General features: G+C 35.2%; 1 protein-coding gene across 1 annotated transcript in view; it reads left to right on the forward strand.

Moving 5' to 3' along the window:
- The window catches only part of LOC108084756 (uncharacterized), a 50,749-nt gene that overhangs the window by 26,631 nt on the left and 5,657 nt on the right, over window positions 1-18,461 (forward strand). Inside the window, exons 2-3 of the mRNA XM_017181067.2 lie at window positions 7,210-7,315; window positions 17,857-17,966. Coding sequence (XP_017036556.1) covers window positions 7,285-7,315; window positions 17,857-17,966 — 141 coding nt within the window. The 5' untranslated portion in view covers window positions 7,210-7,284. The remainder of the gene's footprint in view (window positions 1-7,209; window positions 7,316-17,856; window positions 17,967-18,461) is intronic.

Below are 18,461 nucleotides of genomic sequence, written 5' to 3' on the forward strand. Positions count from 1 at the left end.
TTATGTAGATCAATCGATTATCGCGGCAATGAAGTAGCTAATGCATTATTCTAATGCATTAGAGCGCCATATAGTCGTCTTGCTCGCACTTGTGTAAAACGCTATAGCGCTGTCAAATCTTTAATGAAGTCTCTAATTAATGCGGCCTGTGTCATATCAGCATTAGCAGTGGGTGTGATAAAGGTCGCTCTCGTTTGCTGCTCTAAATTGATCTATTAAAGAATTAAAGAAGGCTTGACAATACAATGTCATAGCCGTATAAGCATGTGCGTCATAATGCTTAGTGTGATCAAAGGCTAATGCGAACTTTATACACGGGGGTCTATCATTATTGCTTTATCTCCATATTTAATGTGTACGAGACGATTTTTACCCTGTAACCTTACACTTTCATATCCGTAGGTGTAACATCATTCTCCTTTTCTCTTAGTGCCACTTTTGACCTTTTCTGATTTGTTGTTGGTTATTGTTATAATATGTATGTGACCATGGGATTTGTACAGAATTTTGTTTTTAAATTATTGTAAATGCAATACTAATTTTGAGCTCATTGTAATGGGAGTGATGGACGCCTTGAGCATTTAATCGGGTTATAAGGTTGGTTAAACTATGTAAAAAGCGTAAATTTTATCTTATGTTGGGTAACATGTATATAAATTACTCCATGTAATTTATGATCTTATTTATATATGTATATGGGAGTTGGTATTCAATATATTCCGATTTTAGACATTTTTATCCCGAAACCTTGGAAACTAAAACTTATTTGCGTAAGAACGGCAGACAGTCATAGATACTTTGAGTTTGCGGTTGACGGTGATTAATATACATATATATTGCCTAAGAACATCTGTCTAATACTATAATATCATAAGATAAATAATAAAATGACGCTTGGTTTGTAACGAACGGCCAAACTAGCTAATCACTAATTGAGATTTGCTTAGAGAAAGAAAACCGAATACTGTGATGGGCAGAGTGCAGTTGGGCAAAGGGTTGTCTTGTTGTTACAATAAGTATGTAAGATAAAGTTATTGTAATTGACTTTCCTTTGCTGTCTTACCTCGTAGCTCATAACATGATTGCGGTCCATTGTTGGCCAGAAGGGGAAACCACAACTGTATAGTTAGTTACATCTCCTTAAAGCTCAAACAGTATTTGTGTATAGAAGCGGTTTAATTATTTATGCTTTGTACCATCGCGCCCCAGGAGTCGTCCGTCTGGGTATCGTCTGCTCCTGGATACCATAAAATGACCAAACGGTCGTCTGACCAAAAGCAGCATGAATGTTCTTGCCAAAAAAGGAAATTATTATTTTGTTAATTATTAATTTTGCAGTCTGTCTTGACCAGAATGAACAGTTTAATCGTTACACTTTGATCACCACTGGACTTTTGCGGTGTTGAGTTTAATACTAGTGAGGAAATCATAGTATGAAGGCAGTTTCGTTTTCGGAAAATGTGGGAAGACATAGAAGCTGCAACCCTTACTGCACACAGTTAGCATTGTAGATAGGATGCGAAGAAGAACTAACTCAATTTAAGGAAAAATACATAAATTTCATAACTTCTTCACTCAAAGGTAGTAGAAAATATTGTGGACGATTTTACATTTTCTCTACAAAAAAAGTTCTAAAATCTAGCATATTTACCGTGTTACATAATTTAATATCAATATTCTTGTGTTCAAACTATCCGTGATATTTTATTAATTATTATTTATTCGATTTAGTCAATGCAGATCAGCAACATTAACTGCCTTGGTGTAGCCAATTTTTGCAAGCAAATTTCTCAATTTCTTATATCTATTTTTATATTAAATACTTGTCATTCCTTCTTAATTTGAAGGGTATTAGCTAAACTCATGGTGTAGATCGGTTCGATTTTACATATTTTATTGTAACAAGAAAAGAAAGCTAACTTCGACACGTCGAAGTTTGTGTAGCCTTTAGCAGTTGCAATTGGATTATTGAAAATCGATTCATTTTAATTAAATTATAGAAAAGATATCAGAAGATCTATAAACGGTCTATATTTGTCCATAGAATATTATTATTTGATAATGATAAAATATCAAAAACAATAATAAAATATACAAATCATATAAAAACTGTATTTTAGTTTTTAAATATCTAATTTAATTTATACATTTTAAATTTATATGCTGAACAATCTTTTATTAGATGTACCTAAAGATATTATATGTACAGTTAAACATTCACAGCTTTACACGACATCTACCGATCTTTCCTATATGATAAAGACGTCCGATTTTTGTACAATTTAAACCGAAATTCTAAAATAATACTAACTTGCCATATCTCAAAAGAGATGAAAATTTGTTTTTTCGGTAAATTTAGGGAAAAATTCAAAAGTGTAAATGTAAAACAATAAATATAATATATATACACCCCTGTTCTAGTTTCCACTTCCGGCAAATCTACACGGATTGGGATTTCCAGACCTGTTCTAGTTTTTACTTTTGAAAAATCCTTAAGGACTCGTACTTCCCTCTATTAAACGAAAACGCACTGAAACTTTCCGCCTTTTTTTTAAAATACAATGTGATTTTTTATATTTTATTTCATTTCAAAGCAAACACCCATTTGTTAAGAGCGGCCATCTAAAATATTTGTGAATTTAAGGGAAATTAAAAAAATAAATCCTTGCTTTAACAATTCGCACACACTACTTTGTAGGTTCTTATCATATATGTGTATTTATAATTTATATTATATTATACATATGTGAGTAGATTATTAATGATCCAATTATGAAATACAAGGGTATGCAAACTTCGGCGTGTTGAAGTAAGCTGCCTTTCGTGTTTTTTTCTACAAATATAAATATACGTATGTGTACAATGTTTTACCTTTAATGTGACGTTTAATTCATAATTATGTTTATGATGGCGGCACCCTCCATCCTGCGTATTCTAACAAAACTAATTGCAGTTAGACTTGGCTTTTGTAGAGGAAAATGCTTTAGATTTTAATGCTTTTCCGCTTTTCTAATTAAAAGCTTGTCTACCCCACCCATATCACATTCACCGACTGAAATCATCAAGGTAGTGCTTGTATATTTTCAAGTAAATAGGAAACACCAACGAATTTAATTTATATTCATATACCTACCTGCACCTACAAGTTTCAGGGAACAACAGTTAATAAGCATACATATGCCAGAGACCTCGGCAGGGATACGAGCTAGATATAAACCCAGAACTGAGTAGCAGCGACACTACGAGATTTTTAATTACTCGTGCTCAACTTTCAAACACTGAACGCAGGACTCAAGCAGGACGAGAGCTCATTTTGGAAATTTTCATAATTACTCGCCTCCCGACGACTTGTTAAGTCAAACAGAGAAAGGGAAAATCGGGTGATTGAGAGAGGCAGAGGGACAGAGAAAGTCGGTTGAGTTTCGTGGGCGACTGCGGACAAGGACTCGGTGGGTGGCAACTGATTCACAGCACTCACATGAACGGCGGCCAGAACGGAATAAACTCGTGCACAGGTCCACTCACACAGCCTCACCCAGCAGGGATATTTTCAGGTGTGTGTGTGTGTGTGGCTCCTGTCGAGCACCTGCCTGATATGGTAAGTGACTGGGCTAGAGGGAGGAGTAGCGTAGATGGAGGCGAGCAGCACTGAGAGCAGAGTTCCAGAGTGGCCGTGCACTTGAAACTAAAGGCTAAGTAGGCGCTTTTATTCAAACAGTCCCGCACAGATGCACCCCAACAACTCGGCCTATTTGGGGACTGTATGGGGATGCGAGTGCAGAGGTTGTGCCGTACACATCCGGGAAATGTGAAATGTGAGTCTCAGGCTTGATGGGTCTCTTTATACCTGGCAATGCTCTGGTTAAGTAATTAAAATTATTTAATTTTGCTTATTTGCATGAATTCAACAAATAGAGAAGATGTTGTTTTTCCTTTATTTATAATATATAGGGTGCACCAATAACCACTGGGAAAATTGTTTCGGTAAACCTTATATTTTGACTTATGTATAAATTTATAATAATTTTTATAACGTTTCATTTGTGTATATAACCGTAACAGTTTCGTTACAGGTTTTTTTTTTAAGAAAATTGTAATTGGGACCTTTAATAAATGTTAAAAATTTGGTCACACAAATCAGTAGTTTTTTTTTAGCTGCTTGCATATATTTAAAAAAAAATAATAATAAAATATAATATTTTGAGTACAATTTAGTTTTGCTTATAAGATGCTTATTTGCGTCTCTTCAGCTGTAAGTTATGGCTACATTGTCCGACATTGCCGATCCTACAATTGTTCGATCCACTTTTTTAACTTTGTTACCATCAGTTTTAGCTAAATTTCCAGATAGGAACTCTATTGAAAATAGCAGTAACGTTTATTGGACTTAGATCGTTCTTTAATGGTCACCAATAACTTATAGCTATTTTACTCTAGCTTTTTTACAAATAGTATTTCAAATTACCATTCGATATTGTGTTCTAGTTATTTATTGGTTAAGATACTATTTCCAACCCAGAATATTATAAATATGATCGATGTCTTTTAAAATATAAGAGTGTTTCGCCCGCATCCAAATCAAATATAAACATCTATACAAAGATTAAGTAGAAAAAATTGCATTGTCCTTTAAAGACTTTACTTTTAAAGATTGCATTTTTGATTTTAAGGTTAATAGATTATTAAAATATATATTGAAGCAATCGCTTTTTCAAAGTGCATTTAAGTACATACATATAGCTGTATCTACTTAGCAATATCTCGTTACTTTTTATATAAGAAAGTCCTGCTTAAGCTCATAAGCTTGACAAATAAGTGCAAAAAGGCAAAATGGGGACTTACCGAAATTAATGGTGAAGGCCAAATAAAAAAGCAACCAACGGATCAGCCAAAAGTATGCATACAAATTAATAAAACTGGCCATGTTGAACGTTTTCTTTAAAAAAGACTCAACCCCATCTTGATGTGTTAATTGATTAAACAAGTTTGCCTGTTCTCCACACAGATTTTACGACTTTACTCTTTCGTTACCACCCCATGTAAATGGGGTAAAGCTAAAAGCATGCGAATTGTTTACACGAAATTTCCATTATGTTTACCTAGCCGTGAGATGAAGATATATGTGGGCTGAACAAAGAGCCAAAACAATGGAATTCATTTCTCTCCCTCAATAGGCTGCGTCTAATCAGTAGCGGGTAACGGCAGACTAAAGTACATTTCTCAATTTCCGGCGAACCTTAACCTATAAGAAACTATGTATTGTTTATCGAGGAGGAGTTATAAAAAGTTTAAAGAGTTTCTTAAATAGGTGCATAATCATCATAGTTTCTGCTTTAGCCTCTGACCATTTTAGCCTGACATTCAGCCAACGTTTAGCTCAACCAATTATTCGGGCTTGGGCATGAAGTCAGACTAGAAGGTGTGGTCTGGCAAATGCAAATCCGTCTCCTAGTACACCCAAAGTTTTCTGTTTTGCTCAAGTAACCAAACATGCCCAGCACGGTAATTTATTGTGACCGAACTCGGGGATACCCTACTTAGACATTTTCATCATGTGTCTCTTGCTTAGCCATATAACTTTTTTCAGTCCACGGACTTGGTTTATAAAAACAGCAAGCTGGGGCAGGAAACTCAGCAAGTCAGGAAGTCTGTCGACGTGAACGTCGTCATCGTCATCATCAACATCCTCCCTTCAGTCGCTGAGCCCCCTACGTTTTTGTTACAATGTCCTGGGCTATTTTGGTTGAATGGTCAGAAAAGTTGCAGACAACACAAACACAGCCAAGGCAACCAGAGTGAGCAGTGGAGACGGGAAAGAGAAGGATGGGGCTAGCTGAAAAGCTTTTTGTTTTTGGTTGATGGCAAAAAAGGAGCAGCTGAGCATTGGCCCACGTGTGTGATGTCCTGTTGCCTATTCTCTTGTTGGGGGCAGGAATAGCAATAACGAGCGGAAAATTAGCAAGAAAATAAATCGATATTTACTTGAAGTGCGTTAAGGTCCCTTATTAAAGATTTACTGTGCGAATTTAAGCGGCGTCAGGCACTAGCGCTGTTTTCTCGAATTATCTATCATGTTTGACATGTTGTTTAGTTCCAGTATGAAATCCACGGGAAACTTTTTAGAATATATATGTACATTCATATAACAATTTTTCAAAATTTAAAATGTTTTAATAAAATTATATTATAACTTATATAACTTAAACAAACCCCATTAAAATAATATTTTATTAGTTATGTAGTTTTCTTTTTGGGCCCAAAGAGTTGTATGCAGACAGCTCAAAAACTGGGAGGCTATTTTGAGTAGACTGGATTTTTCTAATAAGAGCCTGTCAAATGTTGGCCGGCTGTAGTCTCCAAAAGTAATGAAGTCCTATTTTAATGCATTCGTGGCCGCAAAATAAGGATTTTTAAATATTTTTAAGTGCTGTCAGCTGTTGTGGCAAAAGTGTTGTGAACACGTGTGGTGTAACAAATCTTTACCCTTCGGATAATATTTTGTGTAGTTGTAAATTAAATTAGAAACAAGAGCATTTTTAAGCTTTTCCTAATATCCGTTCTTATACTTTTAAAACATACTTAGAAACAATTAATGTTCCTAAAACATCAGAAAATGAAGGACAATTAACGTTTGCAATTTTATATAATCGCATTGAATTTTAAAATAAAAAGTTTATGGACTTAAAAGTAAAATCCAAAATGAAAAGTACGGTGGAAAAAATGCTGGAATTAAAATTCAATTAAAAAAAACTTCTTAATATTTTTAAGTCAAACCAAATACATTGTGAATATAAATCTATGCATAATACATTCAAATTGATTAAATTAAAATCTTTAATCCCGTTTTACCGAAATCGGGTGCGAATTCTTTACATTTTTGTAATTAACTTGAAAACGAACAATTGTCCAAATTCGATCTTAGCAGAAATTATAGTGCTAAGCAAGAGTTCAAAGTTTAAAATTTTGTAAAATTAAATTCAAGAAGTTATAATTAGATCCATTTGTATGCATTAGATTAATGGAAAGTTAATAATTAAGCTCCAAACTCAAGCAGGTTGAGTGTTTCTATTATTTTTTCAAGACTGTACTTAGTTTATCAGTATGTCATTACCTTATTTATTCGTTTATTTGGGGTTATGTATATTTTATATATAATATAACTCACTGAAAGCCAACAAATAATACAGATTTTTTTATATTTTTTTACAGATAGTATCGATTTACAAAGTGTTGTATTGCAGTCGTGAATAGCTTTTAAATACTAACTACTTGAGAGAAGAGATCATGTTGGCCTTTCACAACGAGCATATTGCCAGTAAGTATACAAGAAACAAAACCAAAAACAATGTAATGATTTAAAATGAAAATGAAAATTTGCATCTTAACCCAAATATAAAATATAAAATATAATTATGGCGATAAAATATAGTTATTTTATCAAAAAAGAAATTACGAAGTTAGTTGAACTAGCTGAAAAGAATTAGGACCTTAGTTCAGACTTTCAGGACTCTAAAAGGAGGATTTAATTCAGGCAGATACACAAACAACTAGAAACAGATTCTCATTTAAGAAAAGGCAATCTATATCTTGTTATAATTGAATACCCTTTGGATCTTAGGTGGTCAGGTAGTGAATCTTTAAGCTCCCGCTATTGTTTCCATTATTTTATTTAAAGGGAGGCGTTAGGAAATCGTCCAAGACGTCTTATATTTACTATTTTTTTTAATGATTTATACTAAGAAAGGATGAGTTCTTTTTTTATTTGTTAATCTGCCCGTGCGTCGTCTTTGTGACTGCGACCCGTCTCTCTAGGGGGTGGCTGTGGTGCAGAAGAAGTCTGGCGTGATGTCTCCTGGCGGTCTTATTAAGGGCATCTCCAAACATGGGGACTTGGAGTTCTCTGTATATGTCCAGGTACCTGATATACCACTCGGCACCGGTGATACGACGCAGTAATTTGACCTGAAACACCCTGAGACGGTTGGGCTGCGCCTTCGAGGTTATTCCGTATTTCAAGATCAGCGCAAGGATTGCCAGGTAGATTATTCTCTTGTTTAGGAGGCTCAGTTTGCAATATTTTTAACTTTCAGTTTCTTTACATTTGAACCAACTGATTTTTTGAAAACCGTAGTATGGAAAAATTAACAATTGAACAAGTTTAAATGTCAAGTTCAAGCCTATCTAGATAATATTTTTGACTTGTAAAAACGAATTAATTAGTGGCTTTTTGTGTACATAGTAAAATAAATGTGGTGGGAAAACTAACCAGGGAGCCTCAAATCAAATAAATTATTAAGCGAACTGCCGGTAACGTTTTAAGATTGCCCAGTTACCTAACCCTAAACATAAACTCCATCAAGGATAACAATTTCCTGTGTGATGGAAATGGTAGGCAGCGAAGAATAACAGCGGCTCAAAGCTGCACTTAAGATATTTAAACGAAACGAGCACGGCTCCTTTTGTGTATGCAGAGGGCGAGACAGTTTAATGGGCCCTGCTCTCAATAATAGCTAACGGCTGGCGCTCACCATCAGCAGCCCTCGGAGGCGTATTTAGGTTTAAACACATAATAACTTAATACCTGAAGAGGAAGTAAAAACCACACAGTTGACGGGGTTGCTGTTAAGCACGTGTTATTAATTATTTACCTGAAGGCCTTTGCCATTTTAGAAAGTTTAAGCTCTGTGCTGTTAATTCGGCTTTTGTTTCTCACAATTAAAGGTGTATAATTCAGTGAAGGCTAACAAGCCAGCAATTTGGTCAAGGTACTTGTATTATTTATGAGACTTTCGTAATAGGCAAAGGGGAAAAAGTAGCCGTTCTCTTTCAAGAAAGTGTATCTATGTATGTATGTATATCTCTAGTGAGCGCTCATAAGGATACGTGGAAAATCTATAAAGAAGGCCAGCAATAAAATAGTGACATCTATTGATTTTATAAATAATAAAATAAAAATTGTATAAAAAATAAAATAAAAAAAGGAAAACAATGCCTACATTCAAGTTATCGATAAGTTTTTTCTGTATATTCCCTGATTTTTTAGGTACGTTTTCCGTGAATATTTTTGTATGATTATAAAAAGAGCTTTATTTTTTCCATTAACTTTGGTTATTGTTACTGCAAACCGCAAGAAAAGCTAAAATTTGGCCCCGCCAAGGACCAGTTATGAATGGGGCCGGCCAACCACCTCCTGCGGTCAGTGGGTTGGTAAAAATGATTCATTAGCGTTCAACTTGAAAGTTGATATGTTGCAAATAAGACATGAAACCGCACTTTTTCTTTTGAATGTGAAAAGTTTTGAACGGCAACTTGTAATATTGCCTTTGCGGGGCATTACGACAGCCCCACGGGAAACATTTTCACCAGAAAAGTGGTTTATGTGGGTTAATAAATTTTAAAACCTTCAGGAGAAATTCAAGGCATGCATAGGGGTACAGGTATATTTGGAGGTTCCAGCAATGAGTTAGACATACCTACTACGTACATCAAAGGAAAAAGTTTTGTGTCGTAAAATTTAGAATTCAAAAATAATGTTTACTACAAAGTTCATTTCTTTAAACGTAATAATTTTATTTCATGCAAAAATGTGAATTATGTCAGCTGTTAGTGATAAAAGTCTTGTCTGTACTTTTAATCCGGTTTCCTAATGGGCTTATGACATTGTAATGCTGTTTTCATTAATGAGCTACTTCATTAGAACTTTGCAAGAGACAACTATATGTGTAATTTTGCTTCGAATATTTTGGTAACACGACTACGGTCACACCGATCAAAAAAAGTAAACAATAAAAACGACCGCCATTCGCGGCGAATTACTATAAATTTCTGAATTCTACTTCGAAGAATTCACGCATAAATGAATGCGGAAACCTTAAAATTTATGTTTTTACGTGTGTAAAACGATATAGCGCTGTCAAATCTTTAATGAGGTCTCTAATTAATGCGCTAATAGTATAAATAAAATCTATTGAAAGCAATTGTTATACAAAAAAAAATATACATTTTAAAAAATGATATCTCGGAGATAGAAATGTGTTGAAAAAAAAACATGGCTACCACGCCTTAATTACTGAAACTATCGGCAACTGAAAACAGCTGTTCCCATTTGAACTGCTTTTACGATATTTTCAGTCATTTAGTGACTCCGAAGTCGCTGAAAATATCGACTGTATGGCTGAAAAGCCAGTGGGCTAAGGAGTTCGTTTGAATTAAAGATGTTTATGGCAAAATTAAATGACCATTAGTTTAAAATAATTAAAGATTATCAGGCCTGCTCCGGTAATCGTAAAATTTTTTCGATTTCGTTTTGGGCGAAAACGAACCGTTTTCGTTTTTAGCTGCTCCGGTTTTCGGCAAATTTCTGCTATCGGATGTTTCGTTTTCTCATCGTTTTTCACTGCTCAAGCAGCTAACTTGTGTTGTTGGTAATAAGCAAACAACGTAAAGTACTGCCTATTATATTTACAATTGCCCTTTTTCTAAGCCAGAAAAAGGCAAAAAATGGTAGAATTAAGCAAATCCAGGCACCTAAGATGCTGCCACACTTTTCACAGTTTTAATTCCGGTGGTCTCAAATAATTATTTGGTTAATTTGGACTATTTAAGTAGTAAAATTAAATAGCATTAATTATAAACAACTATTTTGGCGGTCCTTTAAAGTTATTAATGTATTCATTTATATTTTATAAGTATTTTTAACTGGCTGTTTCGTTCCACCAACAATATGGCAACCTTGGCGATAACTTTTTGCGGTGAACTTATCGGCCTATCGCCAAAACGAGAAAACTGTTGAACACGGCAAAAATTTTGTTGTCAAATCTGAGGAGGGGTCAGAAATAAATTTTTTATAAAATAACTACCTGCCAGAATGATCTTGTGGTGGTGTGGAATAAACATCAATAGACCACTGAGTAAACTATTTTTTTCCCTTTGTAAATAAGATCTGATTTCATATAAAAAAAGCCATTTACTTTTCATTCCGGCCAGAAAAAGGTGCCCGTTTTTCAAATCGAAAAAATCTTTCGATTTCGACTACCGGAGCACCAAATTCTTGGCGTTTTCGATTACCGGAGCAGGCCTGTATATAAAAAAATTCAAAAGGTAATGTCCATGACATGCGAGTAAGATTTTATATAAAAATTAAGTGGCAGACTTTTCAGGTTTTACGGTTATGTATCGCCGATATTTTCATTAATTCGGTCATTTAGTCGTAAAGAGAATACCCTGTATATTGGAAAACAACATCGATGTTGTTATCGATAGTCGCGAAATCATCGATTTTTCCCCACCTTTAATCCACAGGATGAAAAATTGTGATCATATGTTTTACCCACTCTGAGTTCTGCGGGATTTTTAAACTGTACCACATATATATACAAGTATAATACAAATACAAGTAAAAAAAGCGTCAGTAGTTAAAGTCATGGAAGGGTAAGTCAATCTAAATACTGAAGGTCTTAAATCCTTTTGTCAAAACACACTTTCTGCATTAAATTTTAGTCAAATCTGTCGCGTTTGCCTGGGAACGTCACCTGTAATGATCAACATATTTGACAACGCTCCAGGACTAGGGATCTCCATCGCCGATATGATCACTCAATGCACTCCCTACGAGATTTCTAAAGGAGATTGCTATCCCGAAAATATCTGCGACTCTTGCCTGCACTGTGCTCGAGCCGCCTTCGAGATACGCCAAACCATAGAGACGAGCCACCAGATCTACCTCCAGATGAAAAATACTAAAAATCTACCAGTCAACGTAAATCACGGTGTTGGCTTCAGCGAGAGAAAGAAAAAGCATAAATGCCTTAAGTCGTCTTCCCATAAAAGTATTCTTAATGCACACGCTGGAGACAAACCGTATAAATGTTCTCACTGTTTAAAGTCGTTTTCCCATAAAGGCTATTTTAATGTACATATGCGAACTCACACTGCAGAGCGACTGTACAAGTGTTCCCACTGCTCAAAGACGTTTTCCCAGAGAAGTAATCTCAATACACACATCAGGAATTGTATTGTAGAAAAAACATACAAGTGTTCTCACTGCTCAAAGTCGTTTCCAAGGCAATCTCATCTGCAGAGACACATCCGAACCCACACGGGTGAGAAACCGCATAAGTGTTCCCACTGCTCAAAGTCATTTTCCGCGCCAATTCATCTGCAAAGGCACATCCGAATTCACACTGGAGAGCGACCATACAAGTGTTCCCATTGCTCAAAATCATTTTCCCAGAGAAGTAATTTGACTGCACATAACCGAATTCACACTGGAGAGCGACCATTCAAGTGTTCCCACTGCTCAAAGTCGTTTACCCATAAAAATACTCTGAACGCACACATCCGAATTCACACTGGAGAGCGACCATACAAGTGTTCCCACTGCTCAAAGTCATTTTCCCAGAGAAGTAGTTTGACTGCTCATAACCGAAATCACACTGGTGAGCGATTATTCAAGTGTTCTCACTGCTCAAAGTCGTTTACCGATCAAAAAATTCTTAATGCACACATCCGAACTCACTCTGGAAAGCGACCATACAAGTGTTCCCACTGCTCAAAGCCGTTTACCCATAAAACTACTCTTAACGCACACATCCGAACTCACACCGGAGAGCGACCATATCAGTGTTCCCACTGCTCAAAGTCATTTTCCCAGAGAGGTACTCTTAATGTACATATCCGTAGTCACACTGGAGAGCGACCATACAAGTGTTCCCACTGCTCAAAGTCGTTTTCCTATAAAGGGCCGTTGAATGCACACATCCGAACTCACACTGGAGAGCAACCATACAAATGTTCCCACTGCTCAAAGTCATTTTCCACGGGGTTTATTCTTAAAATACACATCCGATCTCACACCGGAGAGCGACCATTCAAGTGTTCCCACTGCTCAAAGTCATTTTTCCAAAATGGTCATCTTAAAATACACATTCGAACTCACACTGGAGAGCGCCCATACAAGTGTTCCCACTGCTCAAAGTCGTTTAACAATAAAACAGTTCTTAACGCACACATCCGAACTCACACTGGAGAGCGACCATACAAGTGTTCCCACTGCTCAAAGTCATTTTCCCAAAAAGGTCATCTTAAAATACACATTCGAACTCACACTGGAGAGGGTCCATACAAGTGTTCCCACTGCTCAAAATCATTTTCCCAACAAGGTCATCTTAAATCACACATTCGAACTCACACCGGAGAGCGACCATACAAGTGTTCCCAGTGCTCAAAGTCATTTTCCCATAAAAGTTCTCTTAATGTTCATATCCAAACTCACATTCAATAGTTTGATTATTTGTTTTCTCTGAAAAGGACCAATCAACGCACCCCAAGCCACACGGAATACGCAAATCATTCAAAATTCTTTTCTTATTTTATAAATAACTGGATTGTTTTATAAATAACTGGATTTAACATTAATGATACCTGCACATTAGCTTGCACAAATAAATAAATTTACTTGAATTAAAAGTTTGTTTTTAATCTGACGAAAATAGTATTATACTTTGGTATGCTTTGCTTGCCCCACTCCATTGAGCCCCTTCAAGCTCGTCACGAAACATTTGATATTAGATTATTATTATTTAGATATTTGCAAATTCACAGATTGTAAATATTCGATCAATACAGACGCAAATATTTATTGTTTTCCTTTTCTTATATATATGTATATATATATATTTTTTTTTTTTTGTTTTTTTTTTTTAAGTTTACAACTTTTGGTTCGAATACACGTAGAAAATGGAGAAAACACAAAGGCTGCATTCTGGTTATTATGCATGAATTTCCGTGGGTACTACTATTATGATACTAGCGCATTAATTATGGGCCTATGACATTTTAATGCAGTTTTCATTAATTAGCTACTTCACTGTCTCTTTCAAGGTTCTAACTTGAAAGAGACAACTATATGTGTAATTTTGCTTGGATTATTTTGGTAACACGACTACAGTCACACCGATCGAAAAAGGTAAACAATAAAATCGGACGCCATTCCATGTCGAAGTATTCACGCATAAATGAATTCGGAAACCTTTAAATTTATGTTTTTATTTTTCCTAATTTTCTAATATTTTTTCAGTTCAAAAACCAGTGCATTGATATAAAAATAAAATTCTCATTGCGAGGCCATTTGAGTTCCGCGCTCTAATGAGCTGGCTAATACATTTTCAATTACAATTTTCTTCATTAAACCCGTATTTTGTTATTGAGTATCTAGTATATTTTATGTAGATCTATCAATTTTCGCGGCAATGAAGTAGCTAATGCATTATTCTAATGCATAATCGCACTTGTGTAAGACGCTATAGCGTTGTCAAATCTTTAATGAAGTCTCTAATTAATGCGCTAATGTCATAGCCGCATAACTGTGCGGCATAGATCAGATAATATAATATTCTGGAAAGTTCAACCACGTCGGGTATAGGGAGTCTTAATGAATAAAAATTGTATTAATGCTGCGTTCTGGGACAAGAATTAGGAATTGGGAAAATATAGAAGCTTTCAGGCGTTACAAGACATTTCATGTCAGATACAAAAGTGGAAACATGTAAAAATAAAATCTCTTTCAAAATCTAACAACAAACTAGTGCTGGAAAAACATTGCACAGTGGTTGGGCTTGTATGGAGACGCGGCCAAAAATACTTCTAGTTGATTAATCGTTACGAAATTTACACCAAAAATCAAGAAAAATGTTTTAAGTATATCTACAAAAAATTGCCTATATAGCACGTCTACATCATATAGCTGCCATAGAAACAATATGTTAAAAATCAACATTTAGTATGAAAAACTTTTTTGTTTTTCAAAATATCTTAACCAATTTCACAGATTATATGTTTGGTACAAGTTTATGCATTCTTACTAAATTTGGTTAAAATCGGATATCTATATCTTATAGCTCCCATACAAAATTTTAATTAAAACTTTTTTTTCCAAGTCAAAAACTAAATTTTTTTATCTCTTAATGACAAAGTTGGTGAAATATAAGTGCCCAGAATTAAAAAAAAAAATTATAAATTTATATATTGTGTATTTTATTTGTCTAGCAACAAAAGTACACAGCTAAAGGGGTGTAAGGTTAATTCGGTGCAAAACTGCCCACTTTTCAAAAAAATCTTGTGACGAAACGGCTGAATTTAGCTTAATGAATTAAATACCATATAATAACACAACATATAAACCATTTTTTTTTAAATTTGTGTATTAAAAAATATTTACAGGCCTACGACTAATAGCGAATCACTTAAGTCCCACAAAAAAAAAAAGTTTGTTTTCGGTGTACATCCGAACTGTCGACAAAAACATCCGATATCAAAATAATTTATTGCATTCGTTAAAGAATAAGTGCCCCAAGGTACCCAGATGACGTTTTTATTTTTAAAATTCTTTCCCTATTTTTGATCAAAATTATAAATCAACACCCGAATTCTTGCCTAAAAAATTAAGTTAACTTGTTAAAAAAAATATATATTAAAATTAAAAATTTTAAAAAGCTTAACGTGAGTATCTGTGTAGTTAATTTAAAAAGTTATATTCAAAATTTCAAACCGATTGGTTAAGTTGTTTTTAAGTTATCGTGTACACCCATTTTCAAAATGGCATTTTTCAGGAGAGCGAGTTAAACTTTGGGATACTCATACAACGAACACCAAACGACCTCCGTTCAACTACCCATAACTTTGTCAATTTTTTAATAATCGATGTAAAACTTTCACACAATATTTATAAGATATTAAACCTTTATTTAAAAAAAAAAAAAAATACGAGAAAAAAATATTAAAAACCTTACCCTCACCTGTGTTAGTATTTTTAAGATTATAGGCACATAGGCAAATTTCGGCAAAATTTTTTTTCACATTTGTCACCTTAAAAGCTCGACAAACACATTGGCATACATATGAACTGTAGATTTTTGTGGGGTCACAACTATAAATTTACCTAAACATAAAAAATACGTTCAAAATATTGGCAAAAAACATGATTATTTCACATTAATATAATGAAAACAATAATTATTATTAATATATAAAATTGTGTCTCATTTTATAGAAAATACCTTGAACTTCAAAACCCATTACAAAAAATATTAATATAGACACGTAATAAATGACCGGACCACTTCAAAGTTCGGTTTCGTTGTGAAACATTCGCGATGCGCGTAGCTGCGCTTTGCAAATGAACACGTCTTCACATCTTTAATTCTATTTTTAGAAAGTCCTGTTCGATTTTCAAAAAAATCTGGTATGACACAAGGAAGTTTGGACATTTAAGAGACGATTTTTCTACTTTTCGTACATATTTGTTGAAATAATTTTTTTGATTTTTGGCCTATGGGCGCCACCACTGTGCATTGATGTTTGTGAGTACTTTCATAAAAAAACATCGAGTAATAATCGATGTTTGAAAAAGACAATTTTTTTCTACCTCATTTTATTTGATATTATTCAGGGAGTGCTCATCGCTGGAGTGTTTGGACCAATACTCATAAAGCTTGGACTCCAAAGCAATTGCTGCCTGATCGGCTTTCGGGCTCGACAAAAAACCCAGCTTTTTTAATCTTGGATCTTGTATGCCACCTTATTCTGCACCCAACACCACAAATTAGATCTAAAATGGAAAGAAATTCATATAAATACTTAATTAAAAATGTATTTATTTTTTATATAATATTTATATTATTATTATTATTATATTTATTATTATTATATTTATTAAAAATATAAAACACTTCAAAATAGAAACTTAGCAATTCTGGCTTTTTGCTCGGTTTTTAAGTGACAGTAGAAAATAATCGATGTTTGACAAGTCCAACATTGAGTATATCGAATAAACATCGATGTTTGTTCCAGTACTACAACAAACTACAGATAATAAAAATATTTTACACCTAAAGCTTTTTCAACACGAAAGGCAGCAGTAACCTGTAGCTGTTCTATACAACGCAACATATACGTGAGTGTAGGAGCACGGGGGTGATTTTTAATTAATAAACTCATTAGGTACAGGTCTGGTCAACTCTGTGAATTGCTCATTTTAATTACTGGCAGCTGGTATTCACCCCTTACGATCACCATCCCACCGCACTCTCGGCTACCGCCCTTCGTCCTCCGTCCCTTGGAGCTGCACATAATTTCCTGGCATTTCAACAATGTGCCGACAATTTTTATGTTGTTAGGCGACGCTGACGCCGACAGTTGGCAGGTTGTTCGGTTGGTGCTCTTGCACTGTTTCCTATTGTTGTTGCCGCTGGTCGCCTGTCGTTCAACTTTTGACGTGTTGCATGCTGTGGCCTTTTGAGCGGCCAGACAAAAGGCCACCGGAAAAGACAGGGAACAGGGTAGTCCGCCTAAACGTGCGCGCGTTTTGGCTAAAAGTTAAATATAATTGTTGTTGTTGCTGTGGTTAGCTGGGGCTCGGCAGGGACAGACAGTCGTTGAAACGTTATAGGCTGCAGGAGCTGGAGGAGCCGGAGTTGGGGCATGACCACATGTCATAGCTTGGCTTGCACACTCGTATGTGTTGCTAAATCGGGTTAGGCTGGCGAGAGCCCTTCGCCCTTCCGGGAAATAGGTGCTAGTTGAGCAGTTAATGAGGACCAGAGACAGGGTCCCTTGCCGACCTGACAACACCTCAGAGCCACCACTTCCAAACAATAGAAGGCAGGCAGCGGGGAAAATTACACGGATTTATGAAAACGGCCACAAAACTGTGCTAAACACGTTGACGCGTTCTACACGCAAGCCCACACGGTGCATATTTGTGTTTTCCATTCCTAACGCGGCAACCATTTAGTGTGTAATGGAACAAATTATTTTAAACTTAATTAGGTAATATTTTAATGATTTTGTTTTTTCCAGGCTGCGCTTTCCTGACATACTTCAGTCCGGAGAGCTCCGCTACACCTGCGACATCGCCCACGACGGCGGCCCAAACGTCGCTCTATAATGACAAGCAATCGATAACAGGGGTAAGTGCCAGATGCCCTTTACGTAATTCCGCCGTAACGTAGCTAGACTTCAATTTTTTAAAGACTGCACATTGCCTGTGTACAGATTGCATTATAATTTAATACGATACCCCACCAAGTAAATTGTAATGTAAAGATACACGCCACAATTTTATTTATAAACGTTAGTTTTATAAATTTTGTTTGGAAGTACTTTTGTTTTTCTGCCTTGTCAAATGATTTTTAATTCTGTCATTTGTAGTACATTTCAATTTGCATGCCCAGTAACAAATTGGCACAATCCCAATATATTGCCCCCCATTTTGTTGTTTGTAGAACTCGTCGCCACCTACACTGTGTATTGTGTTGGGATTTATCGAATTATTGCCATTAAATAAAACAATTATTTTATTTGCCCTTTGATTTATGTTTGTTACCGGTTTAGTTGTAAATGGAATGGGTAAACATATGTTTTGTCTTGTTTAATATTCTCTTGCCAGTGGGTATGATTGCAAT

This window comes from Drosophila kikkawai, chromosome 3L (genome assembly GCF_030179895.1).
Source record: "Drosophila kikkawai strain 14028-0561.14 chromosome 3L, DkikHiC1v2, whole genome shotgun sequence".
Classification (NCBI taxonomy): Eukaryota; Metazoa; Arthropoda; class Insecta; order Diptera; family Drosophilidae; genus Drosophila; species Drosophila kikkawai.